The 19,055-nt window shown below is 42.3% G+C and overlaps 1 protein-coding gene across 5 annotated transcripts in view; it reads left to right on the forward strand.

Moving 5' to 3' along the window:
• The window catches only part of PTCH1 (patched 1), a 67,930-nt gene that overhangs the window by 26,380 nt on the left and 22,495 nt on the right, over window positions 1-19,055 (forward strand). For 4 of the 5 annotated variants that reach the window (XM_067041196.1, XM_067041193.1, XM_067041194.1 and 1 more), the window contains exons 3-15: window positions 1,922-2,111; window positions 3,726-3,795; window positions 3,897-3,988; window positions 5,364-5,562; window positions 5,851-5,972; window positions 6,795-6,942; window positions 7,763-7,894; window positions 8,314-8,469; window positions 9,440-9,538; window positions 10,063-10,188; window positions 15,805-15,923; window positions 16,548-16,950; window positions 17,373-17,682. In XM_067041196.1, the coding sequence (XP_066897297.1) occupies window positions 1,922-2,111; window positions 3,726-3,795; window positions 3,897-3,988; window positions 5,364-5,562; window positions 5,851-5,972; window positions 6,795-6,942; window positions 7,763-7,894; window positions 8,314-8,469; window positions 9,440-9,538; window positions 10,063-10,188; window positions 15,805-15,923; window positions 16,548-16,950; window positions 17,373-17,682 (2,166 nt within the window). The remainder of the gene's footprint in view (window positions 1-1,921; window positions 2,112-3,725; window positions 3,796-3,896; window positions 3,989-5,363; window positions 5,563-5,850; window positions 5,973-6,794; window positions 6,943-7,762; window positions 7,895-8,313; window positions 8,470-9,439; window positions 9,539-10,062; window positions 10,189-15,804; window positions 15,924-16,547; window positions 16,951-17,372; window positions 17,683-19,055) is intronic. The other variant, XM_067041195.1, reaches the window with a different exon arrangement.

The following is a 19,055-nucleotide window of genomic DNA, read 5'->3' on the forward strand; positions in this document are numbered from 1 at the left end:
TTTGGAGCTCCTTGGTGTGCAACTCTGTAGCTTTTCAGGAGTGACCTCTGGACTAATAATTGCCCTTTTTTTTGGGGGGGGTGGTCTCAAACAGCTTTTCTATCTCTAGAGAATGTGGATTGAGTGTAATTCAGTTCACTAATTGGTTGACATAATACATAGTGATTCCTGCCCTAAGGAGCCAGACCCTGCCTGCAGGCAGCTTTTATGGACCATCCTGAGAAGGCCTATGGGTTATGTAAATTCATGCTCTGTTGCAAGTTGTTTCCTATTTTTTCCTATGGTCTTTAACTTCAAACTGATTACAGGGGCCTCAGCAGTTCCCTGGGCTATTTGCCAAAGTTTTCTGCAGCATCTAAATAGTTTTTATAGCCAATGATCATTTCGCTCTCTCTTCTCCTACACCTCCTTTCCCCTCCCCCTCCCCTCCCCTCCCTCCTCCTCTTTTCTCTCTAACACACCACAGTATGTTCAACCTCACCTCACAGAGTTCCACGGTGGCCTTGGCCATCTGCATGAACCTGCACAGATGACTCTGCCAGTCCGCGAATCTGGACTAGTTTTCCTAATGAGGGCATTATTTGCTTTTTAGCTTGCTCCCTTGTTTATAAAATATGCCAAGAGAACTAAACAACCCGCTGTTCCCAGTACTTATTTACTTGCTCAAACCAAATGTTTATGTCCTTGAATACTAAACTTGAAGAAAAAGGATTTCTCCTCGTGGGAAAGCTAAGATGATCCCTGAGGGCTCTTTCTAAAAGATAGAGCCGAAGGCCTGCTTTTCAGTAAACATTCAGCTTACAGTGCTTTTTGGAACTGGAGTGTGTAGGGGTGAGGGTGATCGAGGATTCTCTTCTGTTAGCTGTCCCTGCGGGCCTTCCCTCAAAGCCCTTACCATTCGCCCTGTTGAATCAAAGCAATGAAAGCAACCTCTCCAGAGCTTCATTTCACAGCTCCTATCAGGGCCCTGTTGAGAAGTAAAACTCCTTTCCCTCCATATGTCCCAGACGGTGCAGCGTCCTGAGCTTGGCGCGTTCTAAAACCCTAATTGAAATACAGCCTAGAACCCGAGGAAGAAGACAGAAAAGCAGTTTTTAGTAACAACATTACTCACGCTTTGTTGTGCTGGCTTCTCTCATGCCCAGCTTTGGCTGCCTGCTGGAGAAGCTGGGGCAGGGGTTCAAAATCACCAGGAGAGCTTCCAGAACACAGGCAGCCCACCCCCAGGTGAGTCAGAACCTGGCACCTGTGCTTTCTGGATGCTGACCAGGTGAATCTGAGAGAGCAGGTTCCAGGGCCTCCCAAGACAGCCATGGCTGATACATTTGGTTCTTCTCAAGTGGGAATTCCCCTTGTGCATCTGACATAAATCACATTATTTATCTTCTCCTGGCAAGTTTTGTGCTAAATACACATTTGCCACCTTTCCTTGTTTCTTTTTCCAACAAGAAGAAACATTTCCTTGTTACCTTTGCCAGATTATTTAGGAGAAGAGTGTAAATTGAAGCCATTTATCTTGAAATGTGCTGCAGGGGCACATTGTTTATACAAGTGAAAGAAATTGTAACAGGGGTATTTGGTCTGGTCTGCAAGGAAAAGTGTCTCAAGTTTTCCTTCCCCCTCCCCCTTTATACATATGGTGTGCTAGTTAGAAGGTGCACAAAGCACGCATGCATTAGGTTTGCGTGTGTGATGGGCAGGACCATTGTTAATAAGTTTAGTGAATATTTTTTATACGTTTGTTATTGGTAGAGTTAACATTGCCAATCATAATAAAGTGAATGTTACCCCTTAAACATCAGCCATACATTTCCGTGACCAGAGTTCATTTATCGTGTACCCTGCTCCTGTTAGTGAGATAACAGAATGTGAATTTGTGGGGATTTTGCTGTTCTAATTGAAACCTGTACATGTTTACCAGTTGGTGGGCGAGTAAGTCGTGAATTAAATTACACTCGCCAGAAGATTGGAGAAGAGGCTATGTTTAATCCTCAACTCATGATTCAGACCCCCAAGGAAGACGGTGCTAATGTCCTGACCACGGAGGCACTCCGACAGCACCTGGACTCGGCGCTCCAGGCCAGCCGGGTCCATGTATATATGTATAAAAGGTAAGGTGGTGGGGAGAGGCGGCTGGTTTAGACCCCTTTGTTTTAGCAAATAAAGTTGCCCTGGAAATACAGCGGAAGTGTTAGTTCAAACAATTTTCTCGTGAAATGATTTTTAAAATCTTGATTTGTCTCTAAAGTTTAGTAACATATGAACTACATAACTTTATAATGTATTTTCAGTGAGTATCTTGGCACTATACCCAAATGAGTATGGTCCTTCAAGCAGCCATTTGGATGGCTGTCCACCTTTCTGAAGATGTTTCATTGCTTAACCTGTTTTTGGAACAGTTACATTTTGAATTGCCTTTAGTCACCTCACAAAGAATAAGAAAGAAAAAGAAGTTACTTCTCATTACTTTGTATTCATTACAGATGTTAGTGGTTGGTATGTGTCCCCGAAAAATAAGGGAGTTGAGCCACTGTGGTGAATTCCTGGGGACAGGTAGGCAGAGTAAGGTGGATTCACACACCTTTACCAAATACTACCCTTTAGCTTTATGATGCTGTGGATGTCGTAAAAGCATAGGAAGAGTTCTGGAATGAAACCACCACAGCCTAAGTTAGGGAGAGGAAAGACAATATAGAGAAGCACATACAAAGCACAGGCATTCCCTCCTACAGGTGCTCCAGTGTCAAGGAGAGCCGACCAGCATTGCTCTGGGGTTCAAGAGAAAGGGGTCACTTTCAACAGCACTGATCAAAGAAAGCTTAGCAAAAAGGTGGCATTTCAGCGGGGCACTGAGGGATGGATGGGAAGGTTCCACAAGGAAGAGGGCGAAGTCCAGAATGTTCTTTTGGGTGACTAATAAAAGAGAGAAAAAGGAGACCAATGAAACAGAGCAGTCTAGAAGGAGTTTTATATTTTTTCTTTTCCTGGAGTTCCCATCCCCACATTTTCCTAATTTTCTCTTTTTTTCAAATTAGACTCATTTCCCAAATACCCTTGGGAAGGCCTGGGCTTATATAGCACTCTTCTAGTGATAACAAAATGCTATAATAATAGATGATGGATAGTATAGGTAGTTGTTGATCAGTATATTTGATATAATTTCTGTAGGACAAGAATAGAAGAATGTAAAGTGGGAAACCAATCTACCTGGTAATGTTCTTTATAGCATTTGTGGTTAAGAACAGGACAGTTCATTTTGAACACCCTCTGTTAATAAGGACATAATTTACCAGTAAAAAAAAGTAATATTTTCCCACCTCAATATATGTTAATACATTATAAACCTTACTAATTTAGTCCCCACCTATTTTGAATTTGTGATAATTCAACTCTGAATTATCTGCCCTGAAGTTGTTTAATGTATGTGGAAAAGCAGATTAATGGTGTAAACAAGATTATTGGGAGAACACTTAAGAAAACAAGACTTTTCAAGTACTTTGGGTAGCATTCATTTACATAAACACCCCACATGTTAATTACAGTTGAGTATTATCTATTCATTAAAGCAAGCTTGTTGAATCTATTTGGCAAAGCTCTGCTCATTTTGACAGATACTGAAAAGTGATCAAAATTACAGTTCTCTCTGTATGTTCTGTAGTTCTGATTTTGCACACATTTCCTTTATTACAATAAGAAACTTTTGTTTCTGCTTTTTATTTTAATAGGCAATGGAAATTGGAACATTTGTGTTATAAATCTGGAGAACTTATCACAGAAACAGGTTACATGGATCAGGTATATTTTCTTTTTGTTTGCAAAAAATTCTCAAAAATTCTCAAATAGCCCAGTTGTATACATTAGCTTAATGCGTGGCCTATTTTTTTCAACTTTGACAGATAATAGAATATCTTTACCCTTGTTTAATTATTACACCTTTGGACTGCTTCTGGGAAGGGGCAAAGTTACAGTCTGGGACAGCATACCTACTGTAAGTGTGTGATCTTGTTTTCTGATGTCTGTGATTTCTAAACTCTAGAATGTTTCTGATGTTACCTTATCATTGTTTATTCTATTTCAGTTTTGAACAAGAAATAAAAACATTGAAATTCCATGTGCATGTTTTGAGTGAATAGTTGGGGGAGAGGGCACTTCGGCAGAATGTTTCTCCTCTTTTCAAAAAAAGTTCTGTAGGCATCATTAAATTTCATTCACTTTTACCAGCCTATTTATATGCAAATAAAATGCAAATTATTTCAGAGTATGTGTGATTTTTAACTCTTTAAAATATTTGCAGTTTTGTAGACTGAGCACTTAATGTAGGTTTAGCTTATTTTTTAAGGAGAGAATTTATTAGTGGGTGCATGTTGAAGTTCAAGATCTTCCTGTTAAGTGAAATGCTGACCTTTCTTTGGATTACATTAATGGCATTTAAGAGGGAAATCCACTATCTTTGAAGGTCATGGTAGGGGATGCTTCACAGTTTAGCAGTTGAATATTATGTACACCGCATCATTTAAGGAATAATTGTTAATCAGTGTAGACGTTTTCGGTTAATTATGCAAGAGTTAGTGCTTGGGTTATTGTTTCTTTGCTAGCTTGCACATATCTGCAAAAGCAATTTGCAGTGGCCATACCCTGACCTTCAGTGTACAGTTTTAGGTGGGAAATAAGGGGTTTTGTGTTTTCTGGTTGGGAGATTCTGAATAATGACTTCAGCCTGGTTAAGCAGCTACAGTGTGGTTTGAACCACATAACAGGCAGCCAAAAGCCTTTCTGGTCTGTCAGCAGCACAAATTCAAAAGTGAGTGTGTGGGGAAGTGGCCTTGATGGCGGTGATGGCAGAGGCAGCAGGGGGCTTGTGGGGTTGACTGCCAGGCTGTCAGAGAGAGCTCATAAGTATGGGATTATTAAAGGTAATGGAAGTCAAATATTTTGATTGATGACATTTACAAAGCATTTATTAGGCTGGCAAGTGCTAATTTGACATTGTGATTTCCTCTGCGCCCCCCACCCCCACCCCTTAATTCTGGGTCTCAGTCTTATGCTTAGAAGCACCCATTTGGCTAATTTTGGTTTTAGGTATTAAATATACTACATCAGCAAGTTAAGGTTCTTTGTTTGGTACCTTTGTTAATTTATCAGCTCTCTGTTTGCCATGTTCATTCATGAATTATTTTCCTGACTTAGGTTTGCATATAGGTATACTGGAAAGGAGCATTTGGTTTTTGTGCCAAGGTCCCAGAATTACAGTTGTTTCCCCAAAGAGCATCATACAATCCAGATAGAGTAGATTCAGTCTTGTTATTTTACGAAGGGCTTGGAAGCCTCTTTTTCATTGTCTTGCCTCCTAATTTCTTTCACAGAGGTAAGCCTCCTTTGCAGTGGACAAACTTTGACCCTTTGGAATTCCTAGAAGAGTTAAAGAAAATAAACTATCAAGTGGACAGCTGGGAGGAAATGCTGAATAAGGCTGAAGTTGGTCATGGTTACATGGACCGGCCCTGCCTCAATCCGGCTGATCCAGACTGCCCTGCCACAGCCCCCAACAAAAATGCAACCAAAGTAAGTACAGCCATTGATTGCTCCTCAGGAGGGGAAGGGAGAAAAACTTGATATTTGCCCCCATTTTTAGTTCTATTATTTTTATTTTTAAGATTTCATTCTCAATGACTTTTTTGGTCTGTGGAACTAAGAGCTAAATTTTGCTGTAAGATTTGCCATACGCCTCTCATTAGCCTTGTTATTAATGTTCTCACTGAAACAAACAAGCCCTTAATGCACTGGATTTTAACAAGGCATGTGACCTGCCTACTAATTCCTGTAATTATGAGGCTGTCTTTTTATTTTTAGCCTCTTGATATGGCCCTTGTTTTGAATGGTGGGTGTCATGGATTATCCAGAAAGTATATGCACTGGCAGGAGGAACTGATTGTGGGTGGCACAGTCAAGAACAGCACTGGAAAGCTTGTCAGGTAATCCAACACACGGAGGAAAATCCAATCCATCTATTTTTTGTCCTTTCCTCAGAAACCACTTCCCTTCTGACGTCGGCAAGTGTATTTGTATTACTACTTCACTGTTATCCTAGCTAGCTGTCTGGTGTAATAGAATATTAGGAAATATTAGTGGACTAGACCAGCTCAAAAAAGCACCTTATGGGGAATTTTTCAAGAGAAGATTTATCATTTTCATCGAGACTGTAGTTAGTGATTGCAGGATTTTAGAAGATCTACCCATTATGTAGAAAATCGGGACAACTATAAAGTAGGCAAGAGGAATTGGTCATACCATGTGGAGTTAAGTGATATGAGCTGAACTCCATCACAGACTGTTAAAGGGAAAGACCAGCGACTGACGGCTAACTAAGAATTATCCTCTGTGCACTTGTGGACTCCGCTCCGTCAAGTGTCAGGCACTCCGTCTGAGATTTCTCCCTCGGGAGAGCTGTCGTCTGGGATTTCTGCACAAGCAAGCGTGCAGCGCTGAGCCCAGCATATCTGATCAGGCTATCTACTCCACTACCCTTCCTGTTTCGTTGACTAGAAACTGAGAAAGGAAATTGCCTATTAATTTAATTTGGGGGTGTATCTGTAAAAGGTTTGTAAGGTTACACCTTTAATATGGTACATCAATCTATTAAATAAAATAACCATCCAGGTCCCATTTTAATGGAAACATGTGCTCGTGTAGGACAGAATGGCTGCGAGTGAGTCAGGGGTGCTCGGTGGGGATTTTGCACAGTGAGAGCTGCTTCCTGGGGATGCTGATGTCGTGCCTTTTCCACCCCATCACAGTGCCCACGCCTTGCAGACCATGTTTCAGTTAATGACTCCCAAGCAAATGTACGAACACTTCAAGGGTTATGAGTATGTCTCGCACATCAACTGGAACGAGGACAAGGCAGCAGCCATCCTGGAGGCTTGGCAGAGGACGTATGTGGAGGTAAATGGGTGGCGTTCTGATGCCCTTTGAATCTGAGTACAAACCCCTTAGTTACTAAATACTTCATTTTAACGTTTTGAAGCATTGTTCTCATTAGGATTTATTTTCAAAACTGATTGTAATTCTGGGAACTTGGTGGGATGAAAACTTTTTCCTTTTCTTTTTATTGAAAATCTCACTATCTGGGTGATGCTAATTCTAATTGTGATGCCCTGAAACATTTTGAGTAACCAATTGTGAACCCCAGAGCTGAGGCATAACAGTGTTTAAAAAAAACACTTGGTTAGCAAGAAAAGGTGTCTGGAAAACATTAGCAAGGCATAGAATCTATTCACAGCTGCAGTCCCCTTGGTTAGGTCATGTGACAGGGGCTGGCCTTTGTTTCCCAAGCAGTGACCTCTACTGAGCTGCATGTGACCTTTTAAAAGTGGCCAGCGAATGAAGAGGGGGAGGAGTGCCCATAAGAATGAGTTGTTTTGGATTAGGGGGGAACTGATGGGCCCGCAAATCAGTTGTAGAGTTATGGAGAGGAGAATAGACATAGCATAAATAAGGCTGTCGGAGTAAACTTCAATTACCCAGGCTCACCGGCTCACCACAGCACCACATTCTCGCTTGATTAGCAGTAGCGTTCATTGTCCCAGGCTCAGGTCCTTCAACGTTAGTCCAAGTTCAAACCCCAATCATGTAGAGCTCTTTTCAAGGCATCAGAAAAAAGTGGGGGTTGGGTAAAGGGGACATGTCACCTGAGGTCTGTGCTCTTGAAGCTCATTGTAGCTTTAATCCCATCTGGGAATTTATCCTTGCGTTGTGACCGCAGGTAGTTCATCAAAGCGTCGCTCAGAACTCCACTCAGAAGGTGCTTTCCTTTACCACGACAACCCTGGATGACATCCTCAAGTCCTTCTCTGATGTCAGCGTCATCCGAGTGGCCAGTGGCTATTTACTGATGGTAACAATCAATTCAGTTCTCCCAGGGGGCGTTTTTGGTTTGTTTTTTAGTTTTTACCTTTCCATGACTGCCCCTGCTTTTTAACTGCTCTTAACACACACGTGCATCCAAGACAGAGAGAGCTCGGCTTCGTAACGGTTTAAAAAGTGGTCGTGTAAAGCATTTATTACCATTTGCAGTTTGCCCATCTTTGACTTGTATCATTGTATGACGTCTGTAATGTAAGTTTTTGTTGTTGTTGGATTTAATAAGTGCTACCTTTTGATTTGGGGTGATGGGTGGGGGAAAACATTAGAATCTTCACACATTCTAATGTTTGGCTTTTGTTTTGTGTCTCCCCCTTCCTCCTCTCCCCCTTCCTCCAATTCCCCGTCATTCCTTCACCTCCCCACCACCCTGCCCACCTGTTCTGCTTGCAGCTTGCCTATGCCTGTTTAACCATGCTGCGCTGGGACTGCTCCAAGTCCCAGGGTGCCGTGGGGCTGGCTGGTGTCCTGTTGGTTGCACTGTCAGTGGCTGCAGGATTGGGCCTGTGCTCATTGATCGGGATTTCCTTTAATGCTGCAACAACTCAGGTACTAAAGGAGCCATCCGTCTGTTGTTCATTGACAAACACCCCTCTCCGGGCTTGCCCAGTTGGCCTCCAGTGTGTCCGTGTCACCTAAAGGGTCCTCCAGCCTTTTCCACTAAGATGCCCCATTTCTCAGGGGGGTGCTGTCTCTAAATGGACCGCTTGACAGTGGCAGGCCTGAATGGGCTTGTTGATTAGTTAGAGATGCTTCATTTTTCAGTGGAATTTAGATCATTTATTCGAGCAGTGGTTCTTAACCTTGAGTGTGCATTAGCGTCACCTGGCGGGCTTGTGAAAACTGATTGCTGGGCCCCATCCCCAGAATTTCTAATGCCGTCCATCTGGGGTGAGGGTACATAATTTGTATTTCTAGCCAGCTCCTAACACTGCTGGTCATCAGGCTCTGAGAACCACCACTTTAAATGAGTTAGATTCCTTCTCACTTTTTTTTTTAACATCTTTATTGGAGTATAATTCCTTCTCATTTATTAACTTAAAAAAATTATTGTAGGGCTTCCCTGGTGGCGCAGTGGTTGAGAATCCGCCTGCCGATGCAGGAGACACGGGTTCGTGCCCCGGTCCGGGAAGATCCCACATGCCGCGGAGCAACTAAGCCCGTGAGCCATGGCCGCTGGGCCTGCGCCTCCGGAGCCTGTGCTCCGCAATGGGAGAGGCCGCAGCAGTGAGAGGCCCGCATACCGCAAAAAAAAAAAAAAAAAAAAAAAAAAAAAAAAAAAAAAAATTATTGTATGTGGAGCTTAGAAATAGTAATGGACGAGATCTACTGTGAGCCACAACTGCTAGACTTTGGGGTCTAACTATCAGATAAAACTAAATTCTTCACATGAGTTCATGTAAGCCATCCTTTGGGTAAGCTACTTGGGGTGCTGGTGGCAGTGTTTTAAATAGCTTTGTAGAATTCTCAGAATTGGGCCTCGCGTGTCTGATGTCACTGTGCTGTGTTTTCACTACAGGTTTTGCCATTTCTTGCTCTTGGCGTTGGTGTGGATGATGTTTTCCTTCTGGCGCATGCGTTTAGTGAAACAGGACAGAATAAAAGAATCCCTTTTGAGGTAATAGAAAAACAAAAGAAGAAACCTTTGAGGACAGCAGAAGCCCCTCTCTGTTCCTGAGTGTTTGTCCTTTCACTTTTCTCAATCTGGCCCAGTAAATATTTCAGTCCCAAGCCAGATGACACGTTACTGACTCTAAATAAGTAAAGTAAGTTGAAAGCATCTCAGGACACTTGTTCCAAAGTGCACATTTGTTTCTTTGGGTTTTTGGGTTTCTTTGTTCTCATTTCTCCTTGCCCCTTTTTAATCATATTAAAAATTTACTTAAATCATTATCTTGCAGCTTTGTGCTTTGGGTAGTAATCACCATGAACAACACATGACTGTATAGATAGCCTGAAAACTTGAATTTCAGTGTCGGTGTTAGAGGGAAAGGCAGAGATATCCCTTTCTTATCCCCTCACGTCAGCATTGTAAACTACCAGTTGTCTTATTTTGCCACGTATTTGAATTGTTCACACAGTCTGTGGTCTGAGGGGACTCCGCCCTGTGCGGCTCTCAGCACTGTGGTTTCTCATCCTTAGGACAGGACCGGGGAGTGTCTCAAGCGCACGGGAGCCAGCGTGGCCCTCACATCCATCAGCAACGTCACAGCCTTCTTTATGGCTGCGTTGATCCCCATTCCTGCTCTGCGGGCATTCTCCCTGCAGGTGAGTTTCCAGTGACTAGATCTGGGGGGCTCTGTGAGTACTGCACTCAACAGTGAGCCTTCCAGGTCTGCTTTTCTCCAGTGATGTGGTTACAGTACTACCACCATGAAGTAAAGCAGCATGCCAGCTTTTGGGACTCTTTCTTCTGGGTGGATGCTTCTTTAAGCAATAACCTTGACACTCCCTCTGAAAGAAAGTTCTAGGGTTCCTTCTTTCCTTTAAAGCCCTATAGCTCAGAAGCCTGAGGCCTGGGTATCCTCATGACCCAGGGCTGCTCCATGTGGGACGCCTATAAGCCCATACTCCAGATAATCAGGAGTCCGTGGGATTGGGCCCTGGTGCAGTCAGCTCTTGTTCGTCCCAGCTTCTAAACTTCACTCTCAGTTTCTGCGCTCACCCCCTTCCCCTGCTAGCTACCATCTCTTGATTTCCCTGAAGCAGCCCCCAACACAAAGCCGCTGCACAGAGCAGACTTCACTGATAGGAGGATGAGGTTGCAGTGTAGCACAGGCCAGGCCATAACTTAAAATTGAGCCTTAGGGCTTCCCTGGTGGCACAGTGGTTGAGAATCCGCCTGGCGATGCGGGGGACACGGGTTCGTGCCCCAGTCCGGGAAGATCCCACATGCCGCGGAGTGGCTGGGCCCGTGAGCCATGGCCGCTGAGCCTGCGCGTCCGGAGCCTGTGCTCCTCAACGGGAGAGGCCACAGCAGTGAGAGGCCTGCGTACCACCAAAAAAAAAAAAAAAAAAAAAATATTGAGCGTTAGATTCCTCACCATGTGAGGAGGGATTGGCCAACCTCTGCCTGCGGGGGTTCCTTGGCCAGCCCTTACTTGCCACCTCTCCTTCCTTGTTCTTCCTGGCCCCTCTTCTCCTTCCTTTTGGTTCCCTACTGGACTCTCAAGCTGCCCAAGAAAACACAGAATTCCTCTCCCTTTCTTGTGCAGAGCAATTTGGTCCATCATTGTTCTGTTCTTTCCTTCCAAACCGGGCCCTGTCACATCTAGAGGCCTCTGAGATATTTTTCCAAAGAGCCAGCTAACATGAATTGTAAGAATGGAGAGTTCCCGCGACTGGGGATGCAGCTATGGTCAGTTCTATGCTTGGTGTAAAGTACTGGCATTGCTCTTCAGCTGCTTGAAACTCATGGGAAATCCTGAAATTGGTCAACGCAGCAGATAAAGAAGGCTACTTGCCCAGTTTGTGGCGTGGTCTTCCTAAGCCTGAAATGGTTTAGGGTTTTGATTTCTCAAGGATCTTATTGAGGTTTTGTGAATTAAATTCAAATTTTAAAGCTCCAGCTGTTTTCCAAGGAAGATTAAAGGAGCAGTGGCTTTCCCTTTTCCTTCTCTCTTACAATGTGATAGTAATTCATGAGATGGCCAGGTTTTTAAAGGAAACTATTTTTGGTGTCACTTTTTAAACGGTTGTTCCATCCATCCAGCTTATTCATACTGCTTTACTCCTTTTAATCACCAAAAGGTTCTAAGGATTGTGACCAGGAAGAGAAATTGACAAATCATAGATTAGGTTTCTATTTATATTTTTGTCAACACACTCAGCTCTTTTTTAGCCTTCAGATATGAATCTTATTTCACTAATTACCGATAGAGGCCTAAGCAACTAGTGATCTTACTGCATTTGGGACACTAGACTTGTTTGCTATTTGGTGTAAAGTTTTGTACCCATCACTATGACCACCAGGCCCCCCAAAAGAAAAATACTAAAAAAAGCTTATTTGCATTTTATTATGAACATATAGAAAATAGAAATAGAAGTAGTGAGTGAATGAATGAATAAATTAAATCTGAAAGTGGGACCAAAGTTCAAGGAAAATGAAAATATATCTAACTGCTCAGTAATATGGAAGGTAAATACAAGGTGCCCACTAATTTATTGGTACCACTAAAGTTTTAGGAGGCCTTTTGCACAGGCATGCACATGTGCAGCACCCTTTGATAGCCTGCTCTTGTCTCGTATACAGCAGATTCTGGTACTGAGAAGCTGTTCTAGAGTCTTTTAACAGTGGGACCCTCCCTCCTGCCTCTGTCCTTCTCTGCCTGCCTTTTCCCTCGCTGTTCTTGACCTGCTTTACCTCACGCTCCTTCTTTTCTTCTTGTCCCTCTCTCTCATTTTCTCCTCTCCTCTCTCAGTACAAACTGATGATTCATCAAGGCATACTCTCCTTTAATGATATCCTATGGTGTGGTGGCCTGAAAAGCTACATGAGTTTTCCTTACGCCTTTTAGAAAATCCAGTACGCTAAGTTCTCCCAAGGTAAGCACCTTACTGAGATGAAATGAATACTGTTGCTTTTGCATTTCTATTCCAAGGCACTGGAGTATTACTTTAGAAATTGCATCTACAGCTTCTAGAAGTTCTCATTTATTAGAGAATGGCTTCCTGTGATACTGGTTCATTCTCTGTCAAAAAACAAACAAAAACAAAAAAAGTAAAAAAAAAAAGAATAGAAAATTTAAGAAAAAAGAGCATGCCATGATTTTTGCAGTAGCCATCAGAAATTTTACACTTGGTTCCCTTTAAAATGTATTGACATTTGAAATTGACCATTATATAGTCCCTCTTTACTTTAGTAACTGTGTTAAGTTGTAACTTTGGGTATTCATTTGTATTTGTATTTTCAGGAAACTATAGATTAAGCATCAGAAGGACATATCCAAAATGGTTCTGTCCAGTAATAAACCCACGTTTAGAATTTTTCCTTGTAGAGCCTTTCCAATTTTGTAACCTTGCCAAAATAAATAGAATTTTTTTCCCAAAGAAACGTCCTTGTCAATCTTTATCCATCTGTCCAAATGCCACCTCTATACCAGAAAGCAGTGGCACTGTTTATAATTCTTTGAGAACGAATGCCCTACACTGGGGCTTTGCTGGTAACTGAATGGTATTTGTTCTTCAATGAAAAGTCCCAGAACAGAATGCCTTATTGTTCCAAATAGTAAGAGGGTTTAGATGAGGGCCCCTCTAGGCAGGGCCAGTTCCTCTCCGCTCTGCAAGTGTCTCAGTGGGGCCACCCATAGATGCTTTGCAGGGGAATGGGACATTTCCTTTAAGCACAGCAATTAGAACTGATTGACGGTGCAGGATCATCTCCATCATCTTTTCAGATTTACTTGAAATTTCTTAAAGTGCTCTTTGCTCTAGCAGCGTCACTTCTCTCTTACTGAGAAATCCTTGCTGTTTGTTTTTATTATTTCAGTGCACTTTAGAGGATGTTGAAGTTCTACAACTATCTCATCAGTAAATGTCCTACCTATATATATAATAAGCTGTTGGACAGTAAGTTTAGATGGGAAGCTACCTTGGGTTTCTTCTTTCATTTCTCCATTTCCACCACAAAGAGACCGAGCAAGATGCCCATCCAATTTCTCTGATGGATGAGGCTGGTATCAGATACATTCCCCAGCCATGGCAGAAAGCATCAGTGTTGTTTTGGCCACAACGTCTGGGCCACCTGTATACACCTGCATGGCTTATCTTTTCACAGTCTCTGTCCTCATCCCCAGGAACTTCTGTTCAAAATGAGATGCCCAGAGTGTCTTGTCTGCAATTACACTCCTGAATTCTCATCATGACTGTAATAAAAAGAAAAGCTGACAGGATTCCACCCCCCAAGATAAAGTTTTCCTGGAAAAACCCTTGAGGATCAGACGCATTCTCCCCTATGTTCTGACTGGTCAGGAATCCTAACCCTGCCCCCGTGTCTGTCTCTTCAGGAGGTGATCAGATCTAACAAGAACTCCCAGGTCCCAGCTGGGCTGGGGGCTTAGGCATCAAGCCTGTGTTTTAATCCAGTTTACTGGGAACCTCAGGCAGGTGACCTTCCTCTGCACCACGGGTCTTTATTAGGTAAAGGGCTGACAGCAGGACTAACGTCTGCCTCCTGGTTGCTGTAAGAATCGAAAGGATCGTGTGTAACTCAACTACCTGACCTCCCATCACTCCTCCTCCTCCTTTCTCTTCCCTCAACAGAATTTTAAACCCAGCAGTGCTGCATAGCTTTTAAACTCAGACACGGCCTATCGGATTTCCTCCATGCATCCTTCCTCCCTGGTCCTCCCCAAATCCTTTTTTGTCTTCTCTATCTCCCGAGAAACCTTTTCTGACCACTCTCCCCACCCCCATGTGTACCCCCACCTGCGTGCTCCCCCCTCCTCTGAGCCACTCTGGAACCCTGGCATGCTTCTATTACTACATTTGTCAGCCTAGATTGTAATGTGTTTATAGTTCTGGCTGTGTCTTTCTTTGAGAGCAGGATTTTGTCTTATTTATCTTTGTGTCTTCCATACCCAATATGCTGCCCTGACTTTTCTTTTTTCTATTTGCCTCTTAGATAAATCCTCTAGTCAAAATAGTGATTTGCTTGTAACATGTTAGGCAGGTCTTTAAAGTACGTTATATACATTAGAGTGGCCAGTTAACATGTTTCATATATTTTGAATTGATGAGGAATTTTTCAAAGAAGACTAAGAAGAGAGGGGTTGGGTCATTTTTAGGAGACTCTTGGTTATTTTTTGGTTTTGTAGACTTGACAGGGAATTAATTATCGAAAAAAGCATCTCTCTAGAACTTGGGCTTGCTATTTCACCTCAAGCATAAATTCACAAATTACTATCCAGAGACCTTTGCAAGGTTCTCCTCTGGTATTGTTCGGTACCGGTTGTAATCAGGTTTTCTTTTCTCACCCTGAAACGTTTACCCAGTTTGAGAAGGTTTTAGAACTAAGCAGTTCTTTGAAAAACCTTGTAAGAGTTTTTATTTTTCAAAAAAACTTTCTGATGATTTCTTGGTTACTTAGCATTCCAGTTGCATTTTTCATCATGCTGCTTCTTTCCATGCCTTTCTGTACGGGAGAGCCCTTTCAACTGTCCTCTGTTGACTTTCCCCTATTAACAACCCAATTGTGTAATTTTTACTAGGTCAGCAGGAGATTTGCCAAAGCGCTACAGAATCTAGCCCTGTGTTTATTCTAGGTTATGGAGTGACTTTTGAATCCGTACTTATTTATTCTGCGTACTAGAATCACACACAGGAATTTCTGCTTAACTCTCCTTGACCTTTTATGTTACTGCGCTCGCACACCCCACAGGCTACTCCAGAGGCTATTTGGAATGTGCCTATTAAAAACCTCGGGGGACGTATTTGAATTTTTATTTTGTGTTATAAAGGTGACATTTGGATATACTCGATCTACTTTATATATAAATGTTCTAAGTGTAAAATCAGGGCTACGTGAACTCTTAGAAATGTTCTAAGAGGAAAATGTTTCTTTTTATCTTAAAGTAAAACATCTCAAGCATATTCTCTGTTCTGCTTTTGTCAGTTTGGTTTAGTTTAGTTCCTGTGTTTGTACCCTGTGGGCTCATGGAATTATTAGAGATGGAAAGGAATGATGGGGGCCTCTATTCTAGTCAAATGGTCTCTTAATGAAGGACGAGAAGCAAAGTGATGAGAAACTCCAGCGTCTATTTCAGGCTTAAACACCTCAGTTAGGAAAATGAAAGAAAGATTTTGTTTAAAGCATCTTTATTTTCAAAGCAGTCCTCTGACTGGGAGGAAATGTATTAGTGACCTCTACATTTTTTTTTCTCCCAGGCGGCTGTAGTAGTGGTATTCAATTTTGCTATGGTTCTGCTGATTTTTCCTGCAATTCTCAGCATGGATTTGTATCGACGTGAGGACAGGAGATTGGATATTTTCTGCTGTTTTACAAGGTACATTTTCTGTCCCCTGTGGCCTTTATTTGTTGGGAACGGAGTGGTAATGTTTAGAGAAATTTTCAGCCTGTGAACTTAGAAGGAAGCGTAGTTAACAGTGTGATGAACGCAGGGGAGATAATGGACAGAGGATGCTTCCTCTGGGGGACATCGGAGTCACTGGGGTTCTCCCCTCCCTCGGCTGAACATTCTTACAGCCCCGAGGTTGAGATACACATGATCATTGTTTACCACACACCAATATTGCTGATTGTTGGGAATGTGTTGTATCTCTATGGATTAGGGCAGAACAAAGGTTGAAAACCACCATCTGGAAAACATATCACCCTTTGGGTTTTTTGGTTTGGGTTTTTTTTAAAAGGAATTATGCATTAAGAGGTTCATCAGCACGTAACTTGATTTTTGTCAGCCAAATTCAGGATCAACCATCCATTTGGCCTCCTTTGATTGACTCATGTCTGTGTCCAGATAGTTAAACCGGATGGTGTTTGTGGAGTTCAGTGCTATGTTTTGCTCCTAAATCAGAGCCGTGTAAAGTGGATAATGTCAGTCATTGGCAGAAATGAAATCACCGTATCCATGTTTCGGTATACCATTCCGACATATTTCCCCCTCTTTCAGCCCCTGTGTCAGCAGAGTGATTCAGGTTGAACCCCAGGCCTACACAGAGACTCACAGTAACACCCGCTACAGCCCCCCGCCCCCCTACAGCAGCCACAGCTTCGCCCACGAAACCCAGATCACCATGCAATCCACGGTGCAGCTTCGCACGGAGTACGACCCACACACGCACGTGTACTACACCACTGCCGAGCCGCGCTCCGAGATCTCCGTGCAGCCCGTCACCGTGGCCCAGGACACGCTCAGCTGCCAGAGCCCCGAGAGCACCAGCTCCACGAGGGACCTGCTCTCCCAGTTCTCTGACTCTAGCCTCCACTGCCTTGAGCCCCCCTGCAGCAGGTGGACACTCTCATCTTTTGCCGAGAAGCACTATGCCCCTTTCCTCTTGAAACCAAAAGCCAAGGTAATTACCAAAACAGAAGACTCGTACTGTCTGCAAAAAATAACAGAGCAGGCGCCTTTGGAATTCATCAGATTGCTTCCTCAGATGTGATGTATTTCAGGCCTCCTAAGGAGTCAGTCCATTTAGAGCTTGAGGCCATTTTAATGAGCTCATCTTCTACAGGAGTGCATCTCTATGTGGCAAATGTTTCTTTCAATTTACGTCAACTCCTTGCATTTTAAAGATTTTATTCTAAATGAGCTTGTTTAAAAAATGCGTTTACCATGATTTTATGTTTTTTCCTCTGGGAAAACGACCCCTACACTGTACATCAAGACAGTGTGATGGTAAGAGTGAGGTATAAACCAAACAGCTCATCTTTGTCAAGGGAGAGTCGGTTATATTCCTCCGGGTCTGATCTCGGGCCCCTTATTCTGTTGCAGGTCGTGGTGATCTTCCTTTTCCTGGGCCTGCTGGGGGTCAGCCTTTATGGGACCACCCGAGTGCGTGATGGGCTGGACCTTACAGACATTGTGCCTCGGGAAACTAGAGAATATGACTTTATTGCTGCACAGTTCAAATACTTCTCTTTCTACAACATGTATATAGTCACTCAGAAAGCAGACTACCCGAATATCCAGCACTTACTTTACGACCTTCATAAGAGTTTCAGTAATGTGAAGTATGTCATGTTGGAAGAAAATAAACAGCTTCCCAAAATGTGGCTGCACTACTTCAGAGACTGGCTCCAAGGTAAGATGCTGCTGGAGGGCCCTTGTCCTTTGTAACATTCACCATTTGGTCTTTTGTGTGTTCAGCTTCTACAAGTTCCCTTTGTTCACTTTATTAAAGTGTTAGATTATAATGTAACACTGACATGTTTCATTGACTTCTAAGTGTCACTTAAAATTCTTATATAGACTCTTTCTGGGGCAGCTCCCAAATCTGGTTTTTACCTATAAAACCATGCAAACAGTTCAAATGGCTGATTCAGGAACTTCTGTAAGAATTTATGAGTACACAGAATAAATGAACAGATGTTCTTAGAATCACTGAATACATCCATATTCAGTCAGCAGTTAGGAGCAAGTTTAGGCCCTCTTTCTCTCCAGTTGACTACTATTTCCTAGAAATGTTTCTAAGAGCAAGGTAAGAAGCTGAGAAAGGCATTTTAAAGCAGGAAATGGGAAAGTAGGTTATAAAATATGGAGCTGGATGCTTCTAGTACTTTTTTTTAATGGTAGCTACTTTGGTGACCAAGTGAAATCCAAGTGTTAATGGAATTTCTAGGCTGACTCACTGCCAAATTGTAACTTACTACATCAGTAGTTTTGTATCATTGGTGAATATAATTTAAAATTCCATATTTTGACCATCGTTTGACTTAACATATGGAGTAAACTTAATTGCTTGATCACATCTCATAGTATATCATAAATAATCAATTTCTGCTTTAAAATGCCTTCCTTCGCTTCTTACCTTGCTCTTAGAAACATTTCTAGGAAATAGTAGTCAACTGGAGAGAAAGAGGGCCTAAACTTGCTCCTAACTGCTGACTGAATATGAATGTATTCAGTGATTCTAAGAACATCTGTTCATTTATTCTGTGTTGACACATGCAAAGTAAAGTGGAGAATCAAGATAATTATCCACACAATTCAAGCAAAAATACTCTTACTGAAATACCCAAATAATTATGGCCCCAACATTTTTTGGCTTAAGTTATCCAAATGATTGTCTTAATTTCCCACTTAATTAGGCTTGTTTAAACAGAGATTTAAGTGCCTTTTTTGGTCTTAAGTCAATACACTTGTATGTAAAGATTAAGCAGCCAATTTCCCTGTGAGTTTGCATGAAATGGTAAACAACTTGAATTTGATTGAAAATTCTTCAGTACAGTTTCTGTCTTTGACTCGTGTTCCTAGAATTTTGTCCGTGCATGTATACCAGATTTGACCTCTTTTTGTGAGGAAGGCAAAGAGAACTACATGACATTAACATTATTTTTTTTTAACATGCTCATGAGATTAACTTGAATTTGTTCCCAGTCTTATTTTTTACAGTAGTTTGGGAAGCAGTGGGTTTGTTTTTTTTTTTTCAGATGATGAATCAAAAGAGGACTAGAA

Source organism: Kogia breviceps, chromosome 8, assembly GCF_026419965.1.
Source record: "Kogia breviceps isolate mKogBre1 chromosome 8, mKogBre1 haplotype 1, whole genome shotgun sequence".
NCBI classification, from domain to species: domain Eukaryota; kingdom Metazoa; phylum Chordata; class Mammalia; order Artiodactyla; family Physeteridae; genus Kogia; species Kogia breviceps.